We start from the raw sequence: 21,331 nt of genomic DNA on the forward strand, positions 1-21,331 counted from the left end.
CTAAAAGTCAAAAGGAGATTGACATTCATAACTAGTATACTTACTAAAATCTACTCTACAATACAATAATATACTACACTATGAATTATGATACATGATAATGGTACATATATTAACAACAATTCTTTTCTTGTCATATTTGGTAACTAAGTGTTGTATTTTAAATTTGTGTTTTGCTTTTGTAGCACAGATTCGTGATAATTTATACGAAGTTATAAATCTGAATAAAACATTAACTCGAGATCTTAAAATCATGAGGTGTATCTTGTATTGTAACACTCACGTTGATAATCAATTTAATAGAGCATATAACATATTAGAGAGCGCTGACAGGTCATCAACTTTATCTTTGACTTTTACTAACCCTTGGTTCTAATGATGGTAATAGTGCCTCTACCTTGGGTGTGGATTCTAGTCAAGGCCACCACGGCCTTGCCGGATAAACCGGGCCCGTCAGGCGACACGGCCGGACGACAAGCAAAGTCCCCCACAGGGTGTTTGAGGGGTCTAGTAGGAGGCATTAGAATCCTTTTGTTGATGTCTTGAAGGGTAATATCCCCTTCTTCTCCTCCTGGCTTTACTAAACCAAATGGGTATACCATCTTTGTAGTATTATTTAATTCCTTTTTCATTTTCCTTTTTTCTTCCCTTTCATATCTTGTAAGAACTGGTGTCAAGTATAGGTACAAATTAATTAGTGCATTAATATATAATTATATAATATAACATAATATAATATAATAAACATAAAAACAATAATACATTCCACAAAAATTGAAATTTAAGAAATGAGTTGATTATTGGCTCAAAGGGTGTCTTAATCAAGCTAGAAATAAAGTTTGAAAGTTCAATAATAAACTAAAATAAAGGTTTATATAGAGACTTGAAATGACATTAATTAAATATATAATTATCTGTCCCATTGAAATTATAGTATATATTGCCAATATGTATTGCACATTTTAATTTGTGTGAGATTGTTTGAATTCAAACGTTGCAATGAAATAGAGATAGTATACACTAAAGAAAAATAAAATATAGAGATAAAAACATCGTAAATGTAAAATATATAATAAATAAGAATAAAACATTGTCATCTTAAAAATCATGTTGTCACTATTTTATTGATTATATGTAAAGCTTATTTTAATAATTAAGAGAAAATAAAATAAATTTGTACTAAAATATACTTGTTCAGTTTTGTTTTTATTGCTACATTTGCATGAGCACAAGAAATAAGAAAATGTGGGCACAATATATAAAAGACAATTGTACCCTCCATTTTAATTATAAATTGAACATGAAAAAAATGAAAACAACTTTTGTACTAAAAATAGGGGTAAAGTAGATATTTATATAATAGATATAAAAGTTAATGAGGTATAGAGTAGAATAAAAATAGGGTTAAAATAAATATTTATATGGTTGTTTTATTACTAAAAATAAAATTTTAACAAATAATATAAAATTACGAAAAATGAAAAATATAGTAAGTATTATATAACGGAGAAAGTAAATATTAGCCTATGTCTTGACAAATGAAACAAAAATGAAGAATAATTATACTATATATGGAGTAGGTGATTTGAAATGTAAAAAGTCTTATGATAAAAGAGTATATGTAATTGAGTGAGTATCAAGATTGTATCTTTTATTTTCTACTTATGACTTCAACAAATCATATTGAAAAATTTGAACAACCAATTTAATTAATAGTTTAATAAAAAATTTAAGTTGGTAATTGAAATTTTTAAATATGTACTCCCTCCGATCCTTTAATTTAGTCCCATTTCCTTGGGCACGCATATTAAGGATTGTGTGGGGTCCATGTAAAAGGTGGTAGTTGGGTATTTTTAAGTAAGGGTATTTAAGGGTTTATGGGGGTAAATTCGTAATTACGTGTGTGAACTAAGGGTATTTAAGTAAAAAAGGATTGCCAAAAATAAAAATGGGACTTATTTAAAGGTTTTGCCAAATAAGGAAATGAGACTAAATTAAAAGATCGAAAGGAGTATTATATTCAATCACAACTCCTCACACAAGAGTCCATTATAAATGCAACACATATTTTTTTCATATATAACGCTAAATATACAAAATATAATTGACAATTTCTCAAGAAAAAATGTACCTAAATGGGTATGGGATTTGACAATTTAGTATGAATCAACTTTTAAAAATTTGACTAATTGTAGAATTAAGAGACAATTATAGGGAAATGCTATTTAGCTTGGTGGTTATGTGCCTCTTTATTAGCATGGGACCTCTTTATGTTGACACAATATTTGATCTTGTCGGCAAAACTATAAATTGAATGAAACAGCTCAATACTAACTGGATGCATGCTAGTTAAACAATTTCAAATATTTTTTACCAAAATATATAATTTCTTTTCCTACACTACTAATTTTTCACACTATTTAATGTTTATTTTAATTTTTAATATTTTTAATTTTATATAAAAAAATTCTAAAATTAATATTATAGAAATATACATCAATTTCATTTAACTATGTTTTACATTAAACAAAGAGAAATATATGCCAAATAAGATCAATTAATGAATAATAATTGTTACAGTAACTGTTGCAACTATTAAAGACTGGAGGTGGTATATCTTAGTACTTTTGTTTCTTGTATATAAAAATATTATATATTATCCCGAATTAAAATTATCTCGATTTGAAAATGACAGGAATATATGATAAAATATAAAAGATGATTGAAATGAGAATGCCTTTATTACCACATACACATTCTAAACAAAATAATAAGCCATATTTAATCTAATAAAAATTATTTTCAAATTTTTCAAAAATTATTACTCATATTGATTATTGTTTCTTAATAATTTGCCCCACATTTTTTAATTTTTATATTGTTCCTATAAGTTTTGCCCTTTACTTATTTTTGAAATTACCCCACATCTTCGTTGCAACATGCTACGTCCCACACTCTTAATACCTAATTGCACTACATATTTAATAAACTTATTCAAACAAACTCAGGGACAAATGAGTGATTTCAATTTACTCATAAGTTTATAAAAATATGATCAAAATAAAATTGAGAATTTATTTAATGAAAATTAAATACTTCTAATATGATACACTAACTTTTCAATTTATAAAATTAGTTTTTACTTTCCTGTCACTTTAAATTTATTATAAAATATTACATAAAGCCAATTGAAGACTTTTAGAATATAGTATAGCATATTTAAGGGAATGAAATTAGTAAATATCATTATTTAGGAGTAATTTTAGGTTAAACTATTATGTTATTTTCAATTTAGCATCATTAATAAATATGGTGTCTTTAAAGAAAAACGAGAATTTGATTAAAATAAAAAATTATAAAACTATATAAATTAAAAGAAAATAGAATGTATAAATATTACATAAAATATTAAAATTTATTTTTAAATATAAAAAATAAGACAAAAGACAACTCAAAAAAAAAACATTAAAAAAACAAAAAAAGTAATAATTAAAAATAGATGATTATAGCTAGTCAAAGAGAGTAACTTTTGTAGTGCCCAAGTGGTACATGAATTTTACTTGATAAAGTTGTATCCTTCATTGTAACGCATTATAAAGTCACATCACATATTCACATGCACTATAATTTATGCATGATACTCCTAATATCCCATTGGATCTTATATGTTCAATTCCATTATAATCTAACTTTAAAAATAAAATAAATTAAAAATTAATGTGAACACAAGTTTCGATTTTAACTCCATTCGAAAATAAAGTCAATTTCACCTTACTATATAATTTTTGTCCATCCTACACATTTGTTCTTCATTATAATTCCCTTTTTGTGTGTTTTAATTGGTAAGATGACATCATATAGCATTCTTTTAGAAGAACAATTTTAAAAACATGTTGCAACATAAAAAAACAAAATGAAAAAGTATAAAAAAAAAAATACTACAAATAAAAGTAAAGTTATTAATAAATGTATAATAGAATCTAAATATGCCATAACCTATAGTATTACATAGTTTTTTATAGTATAATAAAATAAATTAATTAAAATTTTATTTGATTTGTCTTAATATGTATTTGTAGATAATTAAGATATTAAAAATCAAAGTGATACATAAGATAGCAATGAAATAAAATTTAAAAATATTCTGGTCGACTATGGGTCGTAGGGATTCTTCATACTTACTCCGCTATCTAATTTAATAATATTTTCTTCGTTTTCTAATATTTTTCCCGTTTTCTAATATAAAGATGATAAAATATATTCGTGTGAGATCTCATTAGATTCATTTTAATATATCTTTTTTTTATTATATATTTTTTATAATTTTTTATAATACGTATGTAGAGATATTATAGTTTAAAATTTACTTTAAAAATTATAAAAAAATAAAGGATATTATAGTTCAAAATTTAATTTGGAGACTATAAAAAAATAAAGGAGAAGAAAAAAAGAAGGAAGATAGTAATTGAAATGAGAAATATACCTGAGATGGAGGAGGAATGAGTAGAATTAGTGTCACTATTGTAAGCAAAAGTAGTAGAATTTGAATTGAATGAACTTGGTTTGGAGATCAAAGAACTTTTAATTGCTTCATCTAATAATAATGTGTTCGTCTCTTCATAATTTAGGACTTCCTCGTACATTTCCTTCATTGGTTTCTCCATTATTTCTCCACCTGTCATCAACAATACATTACAGTTCATTATTCAAATAACTGCAAGCTTTATATTCATGTTACCGGAGAAACGCTCAACGAAAATACTCTGTAGATGGTTGAGATTTTAGAATATGTTTAGAGTCGTTTTTAATTATAGGCAAAATATACATTTGCCTAAATTAGAAAGGATTTTAATATTTGAAAATTTTGGTTGATGACATTGATCCTAAAAAATTCCAATATGATTTTTTTTTTTATCAATTAAAAAGTATATGACATGTCTACATTTATAATGATATTATAGTATATAGTATTCGTTTCTATTATTTTTCCAAACACTCGTTAAAGTTCAAAATCGACACTTTATAAAGAGGGCTCATTTTTTTTTCAGTTTGCCTAGGGCCCATAAAATGTCAAGAACGACACTGGATATGTTATACACTCTAATAAGTCATATCTAGATGAAACACAAGTTCTCTTTATATCTGACGCTGAATATTCAACTTTGAATGAGGGTTGAGGTGGGTCATATTTGAATCTGTTACCCTTTTGTCATGTCGATTTCTGATACTAAAAATAGCCATTTTAATCAAAAGTTTTAGCTAATGGATAAGGGCTTAGGATATTATTATATAATCTGACCCTCTGTCTTTTGAGTTTGCACTATATAATGACTTAAATGTGAAAGTTTTTTGAGTCAATATATTGTAAACTCAAAAAGACATTGAGTAGTTTTGAAAATCAAATAAAAATATGATATGAATAATAATGTGATTATCATTATTAGAATTATATTTAAGAAAAAAGATAGTATAATTACCTAAGGAGTAATGCACGGTGTCATCATGAGTGAGTAGACTTGCATGGCTTGACTCTTGATTATCTAGTCCCATCTTGTAGTTTGAAAACCAGTTACTCCAACAACTCTACAATAACAATACATCATATTCATTTTTAAACTAAGACCTCGGATTTGAGGGGTGACCATAATTGCAAAGGACACATAACTACATAAGGGTCTCAAAATAGGATTAAATTTTAAAAAAAAATTCAATTATAAATGATTTTTAATATGATTAATGCAATCTGCAATTTAAAATATTTTAATGACTGAAATAAAATAATGGGCACATTAGTTTTACCTAGTCCACGTAAAAAGTGAAAATAATAACGTATATATTATAATAACGTATATATTATAATCATTTGTAAATTAAATTTAGATATATGCAATCTGACTTTTTTAAAAACTTTAACAAAGATTAGGAGACAATATTTTTTTATTACAATAAGATTTCATTATTCCATTACAACAACATGACTATGAGATTTGAGATCTCTGAGCCGAAACATTAACTATTAAAATATTACTAATATATTATTATAAACTCCTAATCTCAGAAGAATTAAATATTAAAATATCGTTTCTCTAATTTTTTTTATAGGTCCGAGCCATAGGGCCCTCTTGGCCCTTTATAGGGTCAATGGGCCAAACCTATAACCCAAATAGGTAATTATAGCAACCGTTATGTGCAACTTATATAAAGATAGAGAGAAATAAATAAATGTAGTACTTACAAGATCATCAAAACGAGTAGCAAAGGGATCATTATAATCATGTTGATTATGATCATAATAATCATTTGAAGAAATCATTAATCTTCTTCGTTTAAATCTAACACTGAACTCGATCAAAGCATCTTCAAGATAACCAGTATTCGAGAGAAAATTTAAATTATTACTCATGTCTGATGCTGCATTGTTCTCCATATGAAGATCTGCTTCATATTATATAATAATTCACATTAATTTTTGCAAATAATAAATTAAATATAAGGTTGTTTGGCAAACAACTAATAATAACTTGTCGCTGGTAGATAATTACATTTGTTAGTTTGTCCAACTGATTTTGAATCCGCTGTTATTAGCAGCTTGTTTAAAAACAGCTTATTCATGACAATAAGTTGTATTGGATAATTTATCAAACGTTAGCATTGGATAATTTGACCACTAAACCTTCTATTGTATTAAAACAAGCTAAAATTGCATAAAAAACAATTTACCAAACAACCTTTAAATTATGTCTCTTCGAATTTACTACACGCAGTTTCGTGTATTGCAATGCTAGTAAATTCAAAGGAACAGAACGAGTAATATGAAAAAAAAAATAAATGGAGAAAAATATACAAGAAGATGAGATGTCTGCGTTGAAAACTCCCAAGTTTTTGTGTAGATCCCAGCAACCTAGGGAAGAGTTATGGAGGCTGTTAGTGTAAGCTGCCATTTTTTTTCAACCTTCAAATTTAAAGGGAAGAAAAAGGAGATATGTATAATTAAATGGTGAGATTTAAATTTATGATATATATAGGAATAGAAAAAAGTGGGAGGAATAATTATGGAGGATTAATAGAAGTCTAATAAATGGTCAGTCAACCTTTAGAAAGAGGAAAAGGAAGAAAGAGATTTGGATTAAAATGGAAAAGAAAAAAGCATGCTAATGTTTTTGTTGGGATTCGTTAGTGTGTCCTTTTATGACAAATAATACTCCCTTCGTTAAACAGGACTTTTTTTGTTAGACAGTTTTATCTTAGTAAATGAGTTGAATAGTTTAACTACTATAATTATTAATATATAAGCTCTTTGTATTGCGGTTGTCTCAGCAAAAGACGATCTCTCACCAGATTAGGGTAGATCTTTGATAAATTGTTACATTTTTATTTTAAAAATAGGTATATTTGAGTTATGTAGATTATATTAAAATAGAGTTGAATTATGTGTATAAGAAATAAAAAAAGAGTATTATAAGGACATTTTCATAAGGGAAATTATAACAAAATAAAATAAACAACATAAAAAAAAAAGTGTGACAATTTGTTGATAGAGTTTAGAGAATAGTAACTTTTATATTTTTCTTTTCATTTATTGTTTGAGATTTGGTAAATCTTGTTACAAGTGTGATGTCATTCGACACCAGGAACACCACAAGTCGTTGTGAAGTTTTTTTTTCCAAAGAAAAAAGCATTTGATACATAAAAATATCAAGATTGCAAGGATGGAATTCAAACATTAAATATCATTAATTTGAGTTTATGTTTATTTTATCACATATTCTTAAATTTATAATCTATGCTGAGATTATTTTTATTGGGTTGTTTCATATATATTTAGTCTGTAAAAGTCATCATTTATAATTTTAAAGTAACTAATTAAATAAATAGGCTAATTATATAGAGTTGTCTCATAGTAAGACGGTCTCATATATATAACACAAGTTTTTTCTAAAATATTTTTAGGGTCTAAAACAGCATATATAATTAAATAAATTAATGCAAATTAATATTTAAGATTTTTTACTTTTCGGTCTGGTACGGTATTTTAAATCCCTAAACTACTCATGCAAGATTATTTATGACTATATATTAATAATAAATAGTACTTAATATTGGTATTTTTAATTATATTAAACTCAAACCTCATTCATTAGACTATGTTATATTAAATTTTCACTAAGTTTTATTAATTTTCTCTAATTTTACACACTATCATCAAATTCACTGACTAAGGACATATATATATATATATATATATATATATATATATATATATATATATATATATATATATATATATATATATATATATATATTTATTTATTTATTTATTTATATATATATATATATATATATATATATATATATATATATATCTATACATATATATATATCTATATATATATATATATATATATATATATATATATATATATATATATATATATATATATATATATATATATATATATATATATATATATATATATATATATATATATATATATATATATATATATATATATATATATATATATATATATATATATATATATATATATATATATTTGAATGATGAGTTGTCATACTATTATTAAAAAAATTTGAATATTTAAATGTCTATTGTTTTAAATTTTATTTTTATTATTTTTTTGATAGAAAAATATTATTTAAGCTTTTGAACATGCTAATATTTAAATTTTCATTTACAACTAAGTTGCATAACTTATCAATTGTTAATTCATTTAGACTTTTGAACATCCAATCATACTACCAAAATGATTTGTTTTATACTATACAAATAATTATGATTAAAAAAAGAAAGAGAAGTAGATTTAAATATTTATGTGTACAAAAGCACAAAACTAGAAAAAAAAAATTTTAAATCGAATATTCGATATCCAATCCGAGATAAACCAAATAACAGAATTCCAAATATGCGATTTACTTGGGCCAAAATCGGATCATGATTTTTACTATCTGCAAAACCAGATATACTGGTTTTCAAATTCAAATGGATCCAAACTCCAATTTTGAACCCCCTTAGTTTTTACCGATAGTTATTGCTTGTTGATTCTTATCCTTAATACCATCGCTAGTCTTTGTCAAAGACTCTCTCCAAAACTTGGACTTCTTATTTATGCATGTAAAATTACAAATGATATTTTTTAAAAAAGATCAATCAAAAATGACCTTTTAGTTATCACTGAAAAGAATTAGATTGCATACATCCAAACCCCTAAACCTTTGCCTATTTGAGAGCCGCTTAATACCTTTGGGTTAATGAGATGTTGTTAGTTGTTGACCAACCATACAACTAAAAGCCTAAAACCAAAAGCTAACCCTCGATCAAACTTAATTAGTAGTTTCCAACAATATTGGACTTTGAATACTGAATACCCCTTCTCAATCAAAAGCCTAAACTAATGGTTAAAGTCCTAGGTATGTTATATATTCTATCATTTCACACGAGAACTCTTTAGTATAAAAGTGTGGATGCAACACACGCCCTCGTTAAACATGGTGCTAAATATTCCACTTAAAATAAATGGTGAATAAGATTTAAACTCATGAGTTCTCTGTAATATTGTCTTTTGATACCATATAAAGGAATTGTTGGCCTCTTAAGGTTTTGATGATGACTTTACTTTTAAATAAACAAACATATTTTAGAGATTGTTTTGTAGGTATATATCCGATTTAATGTGAATCGTTGATGAAGCCTATGACTTGATTCGTGAAAGAAGTACATGTCTCAAATATCCAAGAAGTTGGGAAATTGCTCTTGAAGACAGTTTACTGTTCCTAGAGTTGAAGTTCTGACGAATGTTGTAGATGGAGACAGTGTGTTGTTCCTCACGATACAGGTCCGAAGAAGACATTGACTGGAAGATTACGAAAATTATATTTTCTGTTTTTGGTTAATGTAAAAGGTTAAAATTTAATTAGTTGCTTAATTAAATTTATTTATTAATTGGCAAAATATTTTTTAATTCGCCTAAAAACATGGAGAAGATCAATTCCTTGTTTATCTCCTATAAACTCGGATATCAAAGGGACTTATTCTACACTTTGAATTTGTCTCCTACAATTTAGGATCTTCCTTAAACCATGATGTTCTTAACCGTGCATGTGCAAGCAGCAGTTACATTCCACTTCTAAACTACAACTAACTTCCCGTTTTCTTTGGGAGCAAGTAAGTTTGTGGAAGTCGTGGGATATGTGCATTTCGTGGAGAACATGGGCTGAGTGCACTGTCTGCTGTTCCTCCTTATAAAAGAGGGAAATTACGGTTCAGTATGAATGGATGGTTAAATAAAAAATGTTGCATTGAGAGAGTCCATCTAAGGGAGAATTAATTGAGAAAAATATTCTAAGTTTTAAATGCCAATTAATTTATAATATTTTTCTTGAGCAACTATTTATTTTTGATCTTAATGAGAATTGGCCTTGTAAAGGGTAATTGAGTGTTTTGTTGTAATTAGACTTATGGGAAGTCTAAGGGAATAGAGAATAGAATCGAGAGAAGAGAAAGAGAAGGAGAGAAGAGAAGAGAAGAGAAGAGAAGAGAAGTAGGCCTAAGTAGAGAAGCTTTGAGTAAAGCGTTTAGAGAATTGAGAAGCTTCAAGTGAAGCAAAACATTGTTTTGTGTAATTGTAACTAATTGCCTAAACATAGTGAGAATTTTGAAATCCCGGGGGGTCGTGGTTTTTCCTTTTGATTAGGCCCAAAAGGTTTCCACGTAAAATTCTTGTCTCCTTTTATTATTCTTCGTTTCGTTTTTTTTAAAGGTTTAAGTTTTGTTCTTTACTCGATATAATTCCGCAAAAAGTTGAGCAAAAAATTCTTAAACTAACAACACAACAATTCACCCCCCCCCTCTTGTTGCATTCGATCATCCATTAGTATTTCTACAATTGGTATCAGAGCCCTGTTCCTCATTTAATCAGGAAACCCTGAGAGCAGTATCCTGTTCCCTGGAAAGATGTTGAAGATGAACGAGCGCATGGAAGAGGGGTACTCCACACAAAGGCCACCCATGTTCGATTGGAAATTCTATACTTACTGGAAAAATAGAATGGAAATCTTCATAAAGGCTGAAAACTACCAAGTATGGAGAGTTATCGAAATTGGAGACTTTGAGGTGACGAACATCAATTCCAATAACGAAGTAATTCCAAAGCCAATCACGGAATATGAAAAGGAAGATTTTCAAAAGATGGAGATGAACGCTCTTGCTATCAAGTTACTTCACTGTGGGCTTGGTCCAAATGAGCACAATCGAATTATGGGTTGCAAAACCGCAAAGCAGATTTGGGACCTGCTCGAAGTTACCCATGAAGGTACAAGTGAAGTAAAAAGATCCAAGATTGACTTGCTTATGTCGAAGTATGAAAGATTCGTCATGGAACCTAGGGAAAGCATTCAAGAAATGTTCACTAGGTTCACAAATATTACGAATGAGTTAGTCTCTCTTGGAAGAATTATTCCCGTTGATGAACAAGTAAGAAAAGTGCTTAGGAGTCTTCCTCAAGACGAACGCTGGAGAGCAAAGGTTACAGCCATCCAGGAGTCCAAAGATTTCACCAAGTTCAATTTGGAAGAGCTGGCTGGTTCCCTAATGACCCATGAATTGCATTTGGGAACAGCTGACAGTTCCCGAAACAAAGGACTGGCTCTAGCAGCAGATGAAAGTGATGAATCAGAAACTGGTGAAGAGGAAGCAGCTTTGTTGGCTAGAAAATTCAAAAAGTTCTTCAGGAACAGAAGGTATGGTAATCAAAGGAATAACAAAGAAAAGGGAACTACAAACGTGAAGACAAGTTTTGAATGCCATAAGTGTGGAAGCACTGAACACTTCATCAAGGATTGCCCTCAATGGAAAAATGAGAAGGGCAAGGGAAAAGCAAGAGAAGTTGGAAGACTATATAAGAAGGGAAACTTCAAAACAGATTTTAGAAAAGCAATGATAGCAGCTTGGGGAGATACGGAGAGCGAGGCTGAGACAGAAGCTACAATGGAAGAGGAAACAGCAAACCTGTGTCTCATGGCATCTCATGAAGATTCTAAAGAAAAAGAGGTAACGTCTTCTGGTCCATCCCCTAAATATCAGTTCAACATAAGTAAGAATAAATTAATCAAATTACTGTTAGAGACACAAGACAAACTAGATGAAAAAGCAGCTAAGTGTCTCCAGTTAGAGAAAGATCTTAACTTAAGTAAAGATCATATCTCATATCTTAATTCCTTTAGAATCGATGTGCAAAGTAGATTTTTTGATTTATTAGATAAGAATATCATTTTAAAAGAACAGTTGGAAAAATTAAAACAGGAATTTGACACTCTTAATATTGAATTAAATCAAAGCAAATTGTTAGGATTAAAATCGGTTGAAAATGATAAAATCACTCATGAGTTTAGCACGAAAGTCCAAGAATTGAAATTAAAATTAGAATTAAGTGATAAGGAAAATAAATTCCTAAAAGATCAAATTAACTTAAGAGGAAAAGGGAAAATCAAAGAAATTCCCAAATGGATTCTTAATGCTAAAGCCAAGAGTAAAGAAGGTCTAGGCTTTATTAAGAATGATAAAAAGAAAAAGTTCTACGTAGATCTCCCTAGTAATAAAATCTGTTCCTTTTGTGGTAGAAGTGGACACCTAAAACATCAATGTATAAAGAGGGAACAGCATATCAAAGCAAATAAAAATTATGTCGAACGTACATGGATTAAGAAATGTGATTCAAATATTGTCGACAAGGAACCCAAGGATGAATGGGTTCCTGCACCTAACCATTAGTTTGCTTTGCAGGTTCAAGTGAGGGGGAACAACTCATGGTATCTCGACAGTGGGTGTTCCAAGCATATGACGGGTGATAAATCTAAATTTCTCTCACTTGAAGCCTATGATGGGGGAACAGTAACCTTCGGTGACAACATGAAGGGTGAGATAATCGCCAAAGGAAAGGTTGGAAGGTCTAGTTCCCATGCCATTGATAATGTATTTTTGGTCGAGAATTTAAAACACAATTTGTTAAGTATTTCTCAGTTTTGTGACAAAGGTAACTCTGTTAAGTTTACTTCTGAAAAATGTATAATTTCTAGGAACAGTACAGGAGACCCTGTGCTGGAGGGAATCAGAAAAGGGAACACCTATGTTGTGGACCTGGACACTGTTCCCAGAAACAGTCTAACGTGTTTAAGTGTTATTGAAGAAGACCCACTTCTTTGGCACAAGCGTCTAGGTCATGCTAGCTATTCATTGATTAACACTTTAAGATCAAAAGACCTAGTAAGAGGATTACCTGCAATAAAATTTCTTAAAAATGAAGTTTGTGATCCTTGTGCTAAAGGGAAACAAGTGCGGTCATCCTTTAAATCAAAGAACGTTGTGACTACCACTAGACCATTAGAATTAATTCATATGGATTTATGTGGACCAATGAGAACACAAAGCCGTAGAGGCAAAAAGTATGTATTTGTTGTTGTTGATGATTATAGTAGATTCACGTGGACCTTATTTTTGGCAAGCAAAGATGAAGCTTTTGATGAGTTTGTTTCCTTTGCTAATAAAACACAAAAATCTACTAATAATCAAATCGTTCACATTAGGTCTGATCATGGAAAAGAGTTTGAAAATTCAAACTTCATGAATTATTGCAATGAACATGGCATAAATCACAATTTTTCCGCACCTAGAACACCACAACAAAATGGTGTGGTAGAAAGGAAAAATAGGACCTTAGAAGAAATGGCAAGGACCATGTTGATTGCTAGTGGTCTACCTAGGAATTTTTGGGCAGAAGCCGTTAATACTGCATGCTATATATTGAATCGTGTTCTTATAAGACCAATCACTTCAAAGACACCTTATGAATTGCTCAAAGGTGTTAAACCAAATATTTCCTATTTTCGTATATTTGGATGCAAATGTTTTGTACATGGTAATGGAAAACGAAACATAGGTAAATTTGATGAAAGAAGTGATGAGGCAGTATTTCTAGGTTATTCATCACAAAGCAAAGCTTACAGAGTTTACAATAAGAGAACAATGTGTGTAGAGGAGTCTGTTCACATAATCTTTGATGAAACTAACTTTTCAACAAGTGAACAGGAAACAAGTAATATTAAAATAGGTCTTGCAAACTTGGAAGATGATGATGAAGGAATTAAAGTGCAAGATCATGGAACAGCAAGTGAACAGTCGATACAAGAAGAGGCAGAAGAAACTGATCAAATCCAGGAACTGCCAGTACAACAGGATCAGCAGACTGTTCCCAATCCAGCTGTTCCCACAGATGAACAGAATGATCCAGCAGATGAACAGAATGTCAATCAAGTTGCTGAACAAGAACATGCTACTGTTCCTTCAAGAGAATTTGTGCCTAAGCCTTGGAAATATCAAAGATATCATCCTCTTGACTCAATTGTAAGTGATATAAATAAGGGAACACAAACTAGATCTCAATTGAGAAACTTTTGTGCACACTTTGCGTTCCTTTCATCACTTGAACCTAAAAATCACGAGGAAGCTTTGAAGGATTCCGATTGGATAGTTGCCATGCAAGATGAATTAAATGAGTTTGAAAGAAATAAAGTATGGCACTTGGAACCCAAACCGAAAAACAAGAAAGTTATTGGTTTGAAATGGGTATTTCGGAACAAGCTTGATGAGCATGGAATAATTGTTAGAAATAAAGCTAGACTCGTGGTTAAAGGTTATAATCAACAAGAAGGTATTGATTACACTGAGACTTTTGCTCCAGTAGCAAGGTTAGAGGCTATCCGAATCTTAATTTCTTTTGCTGCATTTATGAATTTTAAACTATATCAAATGGATGTGAAATGTGCTTTCTTAAATGGTTATCTTGATGAAGAAGTTTTTGTGGAACAACCTCCAGGTTTTGAAAATACCTCTTGTCCTAATCATGTCTACAAGCTTGACAAAGCCCTATATGGCTTGAAGCAAGCTCCTAGACAATGGTACGAAAGACTTTCAAAGTTTTTGATTCAAAATAACTTTGTAAGAGGAAAAATCGACAAAACCTTGTTCTTTAAGAATAAAGGTTCTAATATTTTAGTTGTTCAAATTTATGTTGATGATATTATTTTTGGTGCTACTAATGATTCATTGTGTAAAGAATTTGCTAACCTTATGGGCACAGAATTTGAAATGAGCATGATGGGAGAATTAAATTTCTTTCTTGGTTTGCAAATTAAACAAACTGAAAATGGTATTTTTATTCATCAACAAAAATACATTAAAGAACTTCTTAAGAAATATGGACTAAATAATGCAAAAACCAATCATACACCTATGGCTACCAATGTTAGACTAGATGAAGACCGAAATGGAACTAACGTAGATCAAACAATGTATAGAGGCATGATAGGTTCTTTATTGTATCTAACTGCAAGTAGACCTGATATTTCTTTTAGTGTTGGTTTATGTGCTAGATTTCAATCAAGTCCTAAAGAATCACATCTCACGGCAGTAAAGAGAATTTTGAGATATTTGAAGGGAACAGACGACTTGTCCCTATTTTATCCTAAAAGTGATGTTTATGATTTAAAAGGTTTTAGTGATGCAGATTATGCAGGTGATCTTGTTAATAGAAAAAGTACATCAGGTATGGTACAATATCTTGGCTCATGTTTAGTTTCATGGAGTTCCAAGAAACAAAACACAGTTGCATTATCCACTGCAGAAGCTGAATACGTAGCAGCAGCAGCCTGCTGTTCCCAAATGCTTTGGATAAAACAGCAACTTAGAGATTTTGGTATTAAAGTAGAATGCATTCCTATTTATTGTGATAATACTAGTGCCATATGTATATCTAAAGATCCAGTGCATCATTCACGTGCTAAACATATACATATTAGACATCATTTTCTTAAGGATAATGTGGAACACAAAAACATTGTATTAAAGCATGTTAACACTAATGAACAAGTTGCAGATATTCTGACCAAACCACTTCCTAGGGAACAATATGAAAAAATGAGATTGGAACTTGGTATGATCAAGCTCCACTAAAGTTAGTTGCATATATTTTCCATTGAAGCATCATGAAAATGAAGAGGTCAGGAATCAATCTCAATATCTTGATTGAAAATCAATTATTGCATGGATCAGGTAAACACATAATAAAGTTTGTACTATGAATGTTCTTACGTTTGCATGTTGTTAATTCGAACAGACCAAAGCAATATGTTCATTATTTTCTTCATAATAATTCATAAAATCATAATTAATTTCCTTATTTCCTATTTTATATTTTATCCATATTCAATATTTTTATACGGCCAAACCGTTTGACAACTTTTGGGAAAACGGTTCCTCTTCAAGTAATGCAAAGCAATAAAGAGATGGGACTTGGAGGAGTAACCGTCACTTCAATCATTTAAAAACCCCTGCCTCACGTCACCTTCTCAAACCTTCTCTCAAAAACCGTCCTTCTTCTTCTCACTTCAATCTCTCACTCAAGAACCGTCCTTCTTCCTCACAAAAACCTACAAAATTCAAAAATGAAAACCCCCAAATCCTCTAAATCAGGCAAGAAAACTCCAAAATCCTGTATGCCCGATCAACCAAAACCACTAAGGGTAGTACTTCCACCTCCATTACTGCAGGACGCACCACCAACACCAACTGAAACTACACAAGAATCACAGAAACACTCCACTGAACCCACCAGTACCAAAAGAAAAATGTCAACAGGTGGTTCATCTTCTAGAGTAGTTAAGCGATCGAAGCATGTTGATCCAAATAGCGCAGAAGAAGTTTCAAAGGAGATGACTGTAGGGTTCGGGTTGGACAAATATTGGAGTTGATCAAAAGGGGAAGATCAGTCACAATGTTCTGTCCCCTATGCATAAATTGTTGTACAATGTTGCTCGCAGATTTATTTTACCACGAAACTCAAAACGTAGTCAAGTGAGTTTGCGTGATGCCACCTTGATTTACTGCATGGAAAAACATATTAAAATAAATTTTCCTTCATTGATGATCTCTCATTTATCAGACTGCATTGAAAAGAAAAGTTTCATTGGTTATGGAGGGTTGTTAACATGGATTTTTAGGAAGTTTGAGGTCCCATTGGAAGGGTTGGAGTTCCCAATGGGTCCCAATATGAAAATTGGTGCTAAATGTTTACAAAATTTGCATTTGAAATTGAATGATGAGGGAGTATTGATGCATGAGGGGGTTGTAGAAGTTGAATCTGAAGATGAAGGGGCTGAAGAGGTTGAAGAAGAAAAGGAGGCAGAGGAGAAAAAGGAGGAAAAAGAGAATGAGGAAGAAAAGGAACAAGATCCTGTTCCCTCTGAAAATATTGAAAAATCTGAGAAAGAGGAACAGGATGGAGCTGTAAGTAAGGGGGAAAAGGAAAAGAAAAAGGAAGCCTTGGATGAAAATGTCCCTCACAATCTATGTAGTGATTCCAGCGATGAAGAGATTGTGTTGGCTACGAGGAAAAAGGCTAAGTCAATGCAAAGGAAGAGTAGGAGGTTGGCTTCGAAACGCAAGGCTACTTTGGTTGATGAAACACCATCTGACACCATCCCTGAGCCCACACCTGATGAACCTACCTCTCCCAAGCCAGCCAATTCACCACCACATCAAATTCCACCACCACCACAATCACACACTTCACCCAATATTGGCTGTACTAACTTTGACTCTGTTCCTGCAGTTTCCTTACATTCCATACTCTCCAAGCTCCTTGATCTACAGTCTCATTTCATTGCTTTTCAAGCTGAAATTCGTGTCTCACTTGCTTCTATTGTGGATCAGCTAAACCAAATGGAACAACGCCTTGGTGCCAAGCTGGACACAGTGGAGGTGCAGACTGAATTCATTGATGAAGAAGAGACTGACCTTTGATCCCTCTGCTCAAAAATTTAATGATTTGTTGGATGTATGACTTAACAAACAATTTCTCTTTTTGCCTTGTACCATCTGCGGTACATGGTTATTGTAACTTTGAACAATTGCTACTTTTCTTTGTCTTTTATTTTTATGGTCTGTGACAATTAACTCTATGCAGGTTTAATCATTGTTCATAGCACTTGCTTTTATTATTGTTTGTTGTTTTCATCACTAACAAATCTATATGGTTTGTGCTGAGATTTGATAACTCCCACTTCTTTTTGATTGATGACAAAAGGGGGAAGATTATGCACAAACTTAACAGGAGCAGTGAATACACAGTTACATATCTTGTTGATTTATATTGATTCTTATGAATGATATGTGTGCTGCTGTGTTTATGCTAGTTTAGTGATCATCTGTGTTGCTAAGTTTGTTGAAGTTCTCATGAAGTCCTCATGAATATTTGATTCTGTGAAAATACTTAATGAGTTATGTTTATTATTATTAGGTTTATTATAGTTTTATTATGTTAGTTTTTATTTATTTTCGTTATGTTAGTCTTTATCTATTTCCGTTTAACTTAGTTTATTTCATTTAGGTTTTAAGTTAATTTATTTTGAAAACTTTTGAAAAATATTTGATATGTTAGAGTAAACTGTTTGTTTATGAATGCTTGGTAAATTATATTCTAACAAGTTGATTTGCTAAGTTAATTAGAGTTACTTTAATCTCTAGTATGCTCTATGAATTTTGTTTTACTCTATTTCACTTAAGTTTGTTTATAAAGTTTGCCATCATCAAAAAGGGGGAATTTGTTGGCCTCTTAAGGTTTTGATGATGACTTTACTTTTACATAAACAAACATATTTTAGAGATTGTTTTGTAGGTATATATCCGATTTAATGTGAATCGTTGATGAAGCCTATGACTTGATTCGTGAAAGAAGTACATGTCTCAAATATCCAAGAAGTTGGGAAATTGCTCTTGAAGACAGTTTACTGTTCCTAGAGTTGAAGTTCTGACGAATGTTGTAGATGGAGACAGTGTGTTGTTCCTCACGATACAGGTCCGAAGAAGACATTGACTGGAAGATTACGAAAATTATATTTTCTGTTTTTGGTTAATGTAAAAGGTTAAAATTTAATTAGTTGCTTAATTAAATTTATTTATTAATTGGCAAAATATTTTTTAATTCGCCTAAAAACATGGAGAAGATCAATTCCTTGTTTATCTCCTATAAACTCGGATATCAAAGGGACTTATTCTACACTTTGAATTTGTCTCCTACAATTTAGGATCTTCCTTAAACCATGATGTTCTTAACCGTGCATGTGCAAGCAGCAGTTACATTCCACTTCTAAACTACAACTAACTTCCCGTTTTCTTTGGGAGCAAGTAAGTTTGTGGAAGTCGTGGGATATGTGCATTTCGTGGAGAACATGGGCTGAGTGCACTGTCTGCTGTTCCTCCTTATAAAAGAGGGAAATTACGGTTCAGTATGAATGGATGGTTAAATAAAAAATGTTGCATTGAGAGAGTCCATCTAAGGGAGAATTAATTGAGAAAAATATTCTAAGTTTTAAATGCCAATTAATTTATAATATTTTTCTTGAGCAACTATTTATTTTTGATCTTAATGAGAATTGGCCTTGTAAAGGGTAATTGAGTGTTTTGTTGTAATTAGACTTATGGGAAGTCTAAGGGAATAGAGAATAGAATCGAGAGAAGAGAAAGAGAAGGAGAGAAGAGAAGAGAAGAGAAGAGAAGAGAAGTAGGCCTAAGTAGAGAAGCTTTGAGTAAAGCGTTTAGAGAATTGAGAAGCTTCAAGTGAAGCAAAACATTGTTTTGTGTAATTGTAACTAATTGCCTAAACATAGTGAGAATTTTGAAATCCCGGGGGGTCGTGGTTTTTCCTTTTGATTAGGCCCAAAAGGTTTCCACGTAAAATTCTTGTCTCCTTTTATTATTCTTCGTTTCGTTTTTTTTAAAGGTTTAAGTTTTGTTCTTTACTCGATATAATTCCGCAAAAAGTTGAGCAAAAAATTCTTAAACTAACAACACAACAATTCACCCCCCCCTCTTGTTGCATTCGATCATCCATTAGTATTTCTACAGGAATCAACTCAGCCAAAAACTTAAGCTGATCATTGAGATCCTATGGTTTGTCATATACTCTATAAGGCCTCCTCACCTTTAGGTTAAAAGTGTGGATACAACACAAACCTCCCTTAAACTTGGCGGCTGACGCTCATTAATCTATTTGAAAGAAGGGGTGGATGAGATTCAAACTCATGACATGAGCTTCTGATATCATATTAAGAGAAAATTTTAACTAAAAATTAAATTGATGGTTAAAACCATGATATGTTATATATACTCTATTATGAACAATAATAAAGTAAATAAGTTGAAGATAATATATCGGCTAAAATTATAATTTAGGGAAATGTTTATAAATGAATTGTACACTTTTGGACCCGAACTACTAAGTACGCACCCTATTCGTGTAAATCATGTACCCAATCCAGTGTTACAATCTTCTATCAACTACCGCCTACTCTCAGTGGCTTAGCATCCAATCAAGTGATACAAATATAAAATTTGCTATTTTGCAAGTTTATTTATATACTAATAATTAAATTTAGAGGGTATATGAGCAAGCATATATTTCTATGATGAGTTATAAAAGAGAAATTAAACAGACTTACTTGTTAATTATCATATTTCATATTATTATTATTATACCTAATAAAGGGTAGAAACATGTCAATTCTGAAAACAATTAATTTAGTAATTAATATTAAATGGGAAGTTTGCTCCAAGATTATAGATCTGAGTTGATGAATGGATGGCCAAGGCAAAAGTATTTGTGGCATGCACAACACCACAACAATCCAATTTTTTGCAAGCTTTTGGACAAGATATGTTCACGGGTCTATAAGGTTCTTAACATATTTAAAATATGATTTTACAAATAATTCTTTTTGACAATTAAGAAGAATATATTAACTCCAAAAAAATCTTTTACAATCGGGGCTATATAAAGGAAAAAAACACTTTCCTAATACGAAAAAATGAAGCAACTAGGCCAAAACAAACCCCAAAAAACCAACAACTAACCAAACTATAAATGAGACTAGCCTTCTTACCATCATCTAGTTTAGAGGCAACATAAAAAAGAACATTCTTAGCTACATGTCAAGAAACTAAGATTGGGCCCTCAAAAATGCGCCAATTCCTTTGTAGCCATAGCTGGAAAAAAATTTCAGTCCCCGACATCACAATGACACGAGCCTGTACACTCTTCCTCTTGCTAAGCTTACTCATCAGTTGAACAGCATTAGCAAAAGAGAAAGGCCAGGGAAAAGAAAACACAACAACAACATAATAATAAACCTCCTGAGTAAATTTGCAAGTACTAAACAAATGATCTCTATCTTCAGCATCCTGATGACACAGGACACATCCACT

At 30.7% G+C, this 21,331-nt stretch overlaps 1 protein-coding gene across 2 annotated transcripts; it reads right to left on the reverse strand.

Moving 5' to 3' along the window:
- LOC130823663 (uncharacterized) lies at positions 1–7,014 on the reverse strand. 2 transcript variants are annotated; one of them, XM_057688382.1, is made up of 5 exons: positions 6,845–7,014; positions 6,236–6,435; positions 5,478–5,583; positions 4,484–4,675; positions 1–667 (listed from the first exon to the last, which is right to left on the reverse strand). In XM_057688382.1, exons 1-5 carry the CDS (start codon positions 6,939–6,941, stop codon positions 360–362), a joined length of 903 nt encoding a protein of 300 aa, XP_057544365.1. In that variant the 5' UTR covers positions 6,942–7,014; the 3' UTR covers positions 1–359. The 2 variants fall into 2 exon arrangements, with proteins under 2 accessions (XP_057544365.1, XP_057544364.1); XM_057688381.1 differs by having other exon boundaries at positions 7–667; positions 6,236–6,438; positions 6,845–7,008.
- Between the last annotated feature and the right edge of the window lie 14,317 nt (positions 7,015–21,331).

Source organism: Amaranthus tricolor, chromosome 9 (genome assembly GCF_026212465.1).
Source record: "Amaranthus tricolor cultivar Red isolate AtriRed21 chromosome 9, ASM2621246v1, whole genome shotgun sequence".
Classification (NCBI taxonomy): domain Eukaryota; kingdom Viridiplantae; phylum Streptophyta; class Magnoliopsida; order Caryophyllales; family Amaranthaceae; genus Amaranthus; species Amaranthus tricolor.

Excerpts from the sequence above, each read along its gene's own strand:
- LOC130823663 (XM_057688381.1), bottom strand. The coding sequence starts at position 6,941 with ATGGCAGCTTACACTAACAGCCTCCATAACTCTTCCCTAGGTTGCTGG. Across the intron at positions 6,439-6,844 it reads CGCAGACATCTCATCTTCTT|CAGATCTTCATATGGAGAAC; the intron begins GTATATTTTTCT and ends TATAATATGAAG. Across the intron at positions 668-4,483 it reads TCATTCCTCCTCCATCTCAG|TTCTTACAAGATATGAAAGG; the intron begins GTATATTTCTCA and ends ACTTGACACCAG.